We start from the raw sequence: 7,200 nt of genomic DNA, 5'->3' as shown, positions 1-7,200 counted from the left end.
AAAAAAAAAAAAAAAAAAAAAAAAAAAAAAAAAAAAAAAAGATTACCAAAATTAAAAACTTTACATTGACATAATACTATTATGTAATCTACAGGTTTTATTTAAATTTCTCCAGTAGCTATTTTTTTTTTTTTTCTGGTCTAGGATCCAGTGTAGGATAGTGTATTGCATTTAGTTTTCTTGTTTCTTTGATCTACTTTAATCCTGAACAACTTCTCAGCCTTTCTTTGTTTTTCATGGCATTGATATTTTAATTTTGTCTGATGTTTATTCATGTTTTGTTTTGGATTATGTAATTTTTTTGTAGAAATACTACATAAGTGGTGTTTTTAGAGCACCACATCAGGAAGGTCTTGATGTTAGTTTGTCACTTTATTGGTGATGGCAGGAGAGGCAATTCTGTCAACAGCAACAATGACTGGGTGGGGGTTCCATGGCTTCAGTTTCTTTACCATTCACTAATTTAACATTCAGCAAGTGTTTATTGAGTGCTTTTTGGCTTAGATCCCATATTAAGGTACAGTGGTGAAAGGATGTAATCTCTTTTCATGGAATTTAAACTTTAGTGTGGGGTACAGACATTAAACAAATAATCACACCAATAATTAATTCCAATAGTGCCAAGTGACTAAAGGAAAAGTGCAGTACTAGAGGGGGTATGTGCAATAGGGGAGCTAAATCTGGAGTTAGGGTTGGAAAATTGGGCATGAGGAAGAAGGCAGAGGCTTTTGTGTAGCAGCCTTAGTGACTAGAAACAGACATTCCATAGGGGAGTGCTAGGGTGCCCTATGTTCTAGGGATAAATCTAACTTTTGCAAATGATAGTTGTCTTTCTTGCCAGGATCAAGCTTAATGTAGGACAGCTTAATCACAGGATGTTCTCAGAGCTTGAATTTTAGCAATTTAAACAGTTTGGTGATACTTTTTTCTTCTTTTCTGTCTTTTAGTTTTACTTTGAACTCTGAAGGCTGTAATAGAAGACCAGGGGGCCGTCGCCACAGCAAAGGCAATCCAGAGAGTTCCTTAACGTGGAAACCTCAGGAACAGGCTGTAACAGAGATGATTTCTGAAGAGGGTGGCAAGGGTCTGAGGCGTCCCCGTTGTACTGTGGAGGAGGTAAGCCATTTTAGCCTGATTTGTTTAAAAAATATATTTTATGGATTTTTTTCAGGAATAAGCAATATAAGGGTACTTCAGAAAGTTCATGGAAAAATAGAGTTGAAAGATAATACAAATGGTTTGTTTTTGGTTTTGTTTTTGACAGGTAAGGGATCTGAACCTCTGATCTTTATTTGGGGGGTACCTGAATTATTCTAACTTGTTTCTTTTATAAACTGTAATAACTGACTAAGGGAAGTAAATGGTGTGCAGCTCTGCTTTTTTCTTCTTCACAGCACTTAGCATGATGAAGAGACAGTCTTCTCTTCAGTTCCCTCTTGAGGTTTCACTTATTCCAGGAAAATTTATTTATTTATTTATTTATTATTTATTTATTTTTTTTTTTAAAAAGATGACCGGTAAGGGGATCTCAACCCTTGACTTGGTGTTGTCAGCACCACGCTCACCCAGTGAGCGAACCGGCCATCCCTATATGGGATCCGAACCCGTGGCCCTTATTTTTTTTTTTAAAAAGATGACCGGTAAGGGGATCTCAACCCTTGACTTGGTGTTGTCAGCACCACGCTCACCCAGTGAGCGAACCGGCCATCCCTATATGGGATCCGAACCCGTGGCCCTGGTGCTATCAGCACCGCACTCTCCTGAGTGAGCCACAGGCTGGCCCCCAGGAAAATTTAGAGTTATTCCAGTGTCTGGCATTACCCGGGACTGTCAGCTATTTCATTTTGTTAGATGGTTTTCCTAATTACTTATTTAATTTAGTCTAGTTCAGTTCATCAGACTTGGTTTTCTGAGCCACTTCTTTGGTTTAGTTCATCAAAGAAATACTTATTTGGGTTCCATCAAGGATATATTTGTTGATTAAGTATGATATAAAGTAGAGGGAAGAGCCTGAGTCCCAGACTTTGGTATTGGATAAATACATGTCACCGATAAGATACCCTATGAGGGGGAAGATGATGACTTCAGTTTTGCACATTATTTAAAATGCCTGTGACACGAGCAAGAAGACCTCTCTTGTAGACTCTTGGATGTAGGAGGTTGGAATTTTGAGAAGAAGGCAGGGTTAGAGACACATTTCTGAATCTTCTGCATATTGATGTTATTTAAATAAGAGGAGCTATGGAGATTATTCAGGGAAAGAATGTAGTGTGAGAAGAAATGGGCAAAACCGTCAGCATTTAAAGCAGGCAGGCTGAAGAAAGACTAATCTGCAGTGGAGACTGAGAAGAAGAATGATAAGAACGTGTTATCCAGGAAGGCAAGGCAAGGTCAGCAGGGTGAGATGCTGAAGAGAGATCAAGTAACACTAGGGCTGAGAAAGTGTCTGTGGGTATGGCCATAGGAGGCCATTGCTGATTATGGTGAGACCAGTTCCATTTTGGAAGCTGCATATTCTGATTATGTAAGTGGATAATTTCTGCTATGATTTTTTGTGGTCAACCCAAGTCTGTTTAATCCAGTTCTGTCAAAAACTCAGATGCCATCCAGATCTAGCAGATAACATAATGAGTGAAGTGTTGGAGAGCAAATGGCCCATCTGAAGGGGGTAGCCCAACAAAGCTACAGATTGTTGATTCAGTTTTTCAAAAGAGGACAGATTTTTAGATTTTTAAAAATTTATAAAGTTGGTAACTAATTCAAAGAAATTTTAAAAACACTCTGCTGGCCAGTAAAACACATCTGTGAGCTGCATTTGACCTCTTAGTCTCTGTTTATTATTTAATTAGAGGTTTAATGTGCTAGTACTTATGTAACATTCTTCCTTTTATTTAGGGTGTTCAAAAAGAGGAGAGAGAGAGGTACCAAAGGTTATTGGAGCGACTTAAAGAAGGTGGTCATGGAAACTCTGTCCCTCCTGTAACTTCAAATCATCACAGGTAAAAATGAGCTAAAATGATTAATGCCTTGTTAGACATCTTTTTCCTTGTTTTTTGGAGAGGGAATTTGTGGGAAGGGCCTTATTGCAAAAAGAGGTTAACACGGAGACAGCCCTATAATTTGTCTGGACATTCTATCTACTAATGCATTATACATTATACAGCAGTGGTATTATAAAATAGAATTTTCCATTAGCTTTAGGTCCTTTGTTCAAATGAACTCTTTTTATTTTTTATTTGTTATGAATATTCATTGAGTACACAGCGAATTGTCACCACTGTGCCTAAGATGTGATGGCCAGATCCATACTGGCAGCATGCCCATTACCACAAATTGTGATTATATCCATGTCCCCCATCCAAATATCCCCCCAGTTATCCCTGACTTCCCTCCCTGTTCAAATGAACTCTTACTTGAAACTCTGATATGGAAAAGTAGATCGCTGGTTAAAGTAGGGCACTCAGGGAGCAGAGAGTTTTTCCAACCTTCCCAACACACACATTTCCCACAGTTTTTGTCTTTTTGTCTTTCTGCTTCTTTGTTTCTCCCTCCTCCCTTCCTTCCTTTCTCTCTCCTTCACCTCCTCCCAGTTTCTCTTTCTGTCTTTTTTCTTCCTCCTGCCGCTGCCTCCCCTTCACTCCCACCCCATGAAACACACAGAGTTTCTGAGGAATCTTACTGGTTGCATCTTAGCACAATTGGAAACCCTCAACTTTAGAAACAAAATGTGTTATAAGAATTAAACGTTAAAGCCACCTACATTATAAGAATTTTCCTTACAAGGTACCTTGTTAATTAAATACTCTAATGATTTAAGCCAGTAGATGACAATGGCAGAAGGTGATGTCTGGCCTTATATTTGCCTGTGAAAAGAAGACAAAATATGCGTGAGCTCAGGATTGAGGTACACTTGATAACTGTAACAAGTGGTATGAGAATGCACAGAGATCCAGAAATTATGTGACAAAAAGTCAAAGGTAAAAAGTCACAAGCCTGTATAGGTTGTTGAATGCAGAAATAACAAATTACTTGGGAATTTTAACTTTGATTCTGACCTTTCTTTTTTTAATTCTCTTAGTGTAGTCAATCAGAATATTAATATTTTCTCCATTTTGACTAGCTGCTGTTGGAAGCACAGTATGCTTAATGAACTATTGGCTTTGTCATATCAGTGAAATCTTCAGACTTTGGCTTTTTTATGTTTCATCTTTTAATGTGTTATTTTAGAATCCATTTAAATACATTGTTTAAATTTTTTCATCTTTTAATCTAAATTTTATCACACTGAGATTTTTCAGTCATGGTGTAGCACTGGGGATTGAGAACATCCAGTTTTACACGTAGAGAAACTGGAGGTTAGTTAACTTGACTGAAATACTAGAATCAGAATTAGACTCCTTTTACCCTGGTCCCAGATGGTACTGTGTTGCTTCCTCTCTGTTGTAATTTGATGTTACAGGGTAATCAGTTACCCCTGTTTGGATCCAGAAGCTTGCTGGACAGAGGTAATGAATATTTATGACAGACTTTCCTTTTGTATTTGATCTTCCTCACTTTTTGTGTTTTTAAGTTCTCAAAGAAGTCAGATGGACCCATTAAAGACCAAAGGCTGGGGGGAAGAGCAAAATCACGGAGTCAGAACAACTCAGTTTGTTCCAAAACAATGTGAGTTCCCAGATTTAGCCCTGTCTTGATATATTGACCTTAGTTCATATTACAGTGTGCATATGAAGTTGAAAATTGACATACAAGTGAAGATGGTATACAAAGGTTTAAAACATTGTCACACCATAAGGCATTGACAGGGACTTACCCAATAAAAAATCTATTTAGTAAAACTGTTTCAAGATGAAGTACATTCATAAAATGCCTCTCAATTATTATTTCTAGCTCCTATATAGTAGTAAATATTTTATAAGCATAAAATTAATTTACTTATATATCTAGTATTCATTTCCTTATATTTCTCCACTAACTGTGCACTAAATAACACTGAATTATAGCTTGCCAAATGAGCAGATATTAGACAGTTTACATTAAAGATTATGTTTAAAGAACAAAGAGATTTATGTATTTTTAGGCAAGTTAGTTTGTAATGTGGCTAGTGTCTTTGGAATTCATTTTAGCATTTCAATGTAAATGAATATCTTGATGCTTTGGAAACTGATGATCAATCTATATGATTGATTAGTAAAGGAAACATTTAATCTTTTCTTTATCATCCTCACAGATAGAGTTGTTGAAACAAGGGGACTTCTATGTCCAATGAGAAGTGAAAAGAGGTACATGATTCAGTTCATTCTAGGTTTTCTTTTAATATACATTTTCTTATTTTATAAGTTATATTTATGAGTAACTAGGTCTAAGGAATTAGTGAACTGTCATTAGCTCTGGTAGCTGGTCAGCATATATGGGTAGATAGGTAGCTCTTGTGTCACATACCCCTCCTAGCTTGGGATGGGTGCCCCTTCTAAGCATCAGGAGTTGGGAGAAGCAGGTGCTTCTTAGGAGTGTGGTGGGGTGAGCATCTCTAGTGATTAGTATCTCTAATATAGGAATAGTGAAGGCAGTTCTGCATGCTTTAGGATTTTGGATGATAGTTAGTTTATAGCAGAGTTTGTAAACTATGGCTCATGGGCCAAATCTGGCCCACCTGCCTATTTTTGTGAGTAAAATAAAGTTTTTTTTGAACACAGTCATGCTTATTAATATACATACTGTCTTTGGCTGCTTTTAAACTACAGTGGTAGAGTTGAGAAGATGTGACTGAGACCGTAAAACCTGCAAAGTCTAAAATATTTACTGTCTACTCCTTTTCAGAAAAATTTCCTGACCTCTGGTTTAGAGGACTATATAAATTCAAGGCAATTTTCGATAACAAATTATTAAATCTTAATTCTAAAACTAGTCTAGTATGAACCAAGTTAAAATCATCCAGCAGAAGTCTGTTAATTGCTCTTAATTTTTTTCTTAGGTGTTCAAAGGGGAAATTTTCTGATACGGAGAAGACATTTGGAATCAGACTTGAAAATGAAAATGTAAGTAGAAACCCTAGTTAAATTGTATATCTATTTACTCTTTCACCTGACTTATGTTTTGGTACCCATGAAAAATAAGAAAAATGGTATATATTACTTTGATTGCTAATTCTATTGTTTTCTTTTAAAAAAGCAGCAAGCATTGAAGAATACAATTTCTTGCTTCCTTCTGAGTTGCTAGATTTTCACCTCTATGCAGTAGCTACCTTTGTTTATAAGAGAAACCAACATGCCTCCCCAACAACCCTTATCAGTGTTGTATGGCTCTTTTGGAGAATTTTTAAAAAATCATACATCTCTCGGAAAGATATGAAATGCTCAGGACTTTGGTTTCAGAGTCATGGTTTCAGATTTACTTGAAAATATTAGCAATCTTATGCTTAATTGGATTTTACATTTTATGTATTAGTATTGGAATAAGAAGTGTTCCTGTGATCTCCATAGCAATGCCAATATTTTTAATAATGGCAAAGTATTTTACTAACCACTCTGAAATAAATATATTCCTAAATTAAGTGCAAACTTGAATTTTAGGTCATTTCACATTTTAGTTACATAGAAATACAAAAGTTTAGGGGAATGCTTTTTGTTCGTATCAGTTTGGTCAAGGTTGTGTGCTCCCACTAGACCTCCTCATAACAATTAGTCTTAAGGCTAAGTCACAGTCTTAAGTCATGGTCTTAAGTCATAAGTTAGAACTTTCCCTTCTTTAATGTTTCCTATTCCCAGTAATTGACAGTGGAGCCTTCTGTGTTTATCATTATTCACCTGTGAAGAAAAAGCCAAAAGAAGAAGGGAACTAAGCCTGAGAGAGGACAGAGTGGGGGGTGTCTGGAACCTGGATAAGGACTACATCCTGCTTCCATCCTTGCTAAACTCAGACTGCTTTCTGGGACCCTGGGGAAGAGCCAGCAGCTGCTGGTTTCCGAGGACTAGTAGACCTGGCTGTTAGCTAGATTGAAGAGTACTGAGTAGTTGTACTAATGTGGTTCTAGTCCAAAGTTCTATTTCTAAATAAATTTCCTAATTTTAAAATAGCTAACCTACTAGATGACTTAAATTTGGTATAAGGGTTACATAGGGTTATAATAGGGAAGGGTCTTATCAGGGTTTCTGAGGTGCTGGCAGAATTCTATTTGTTGACCAGAATGGTGGTTATATA

At 36.6% G+C, this 7,200-nt stretch overlaps 1 protein-coding gene across 4 annotated transcripts in view; it reads left to right on the top strand.

Moving 5' to 3' along the window:
- The window catches only part of SENP2 (SUMO1/sentrin/SMT3 specific peptidase 2), a 30,249-nt gene that overhangs the window by 11,011 nt on the left and 12,038 nt on the right, over window positions 1-7,200 (top strand). For all 4 annotated transcript variants that reach the window (XM_008573911.1, XM_008573912.1, XM_008573914.1 and 1 more), the window contains 5 exons: window positions 948-1,116; window positions 2,896-2,999; window positions 4,571-4,665; window positions 5,231-5,282; window positions 5,975-6,038. In XM_008573911.1, coding sequence (XP_008572133.1) covers window positions 948-1,116; window positions 2,896-2,999; window positions 4,571-4,665; window positions 5,231-5,282; window positions 5,975-6,038 — 484 coding nt within the window. The remainder of the gene's footprint in view (window positions 1-947; window positions 1,117-2,895; window positions 3,000-4,570; window positions 4,666-5,230; window positions 5,283-5,974; window positions 6,039-7,200) is intronic.

The sequence above is a fragment of the Galeopterus variegatus genome, unplaced genomic scaffold (genome assembly GCF_000696425.1).
Source record: "Galeopterus variegatus unplaced genomic scaffold, G_variegatus-3.0.2 Scaffold971, whole genome shotgun sequence".
Lineage (NCBI taxonomy): Eukaryota > Metazoa > Chordata > Mammalia > Dermoptera > Cynocephalidae > Galeopterus > Galeopterus variegatus.
This window is presented reverse-complemented; position numbering and strand designations above follow the sequence as displayed.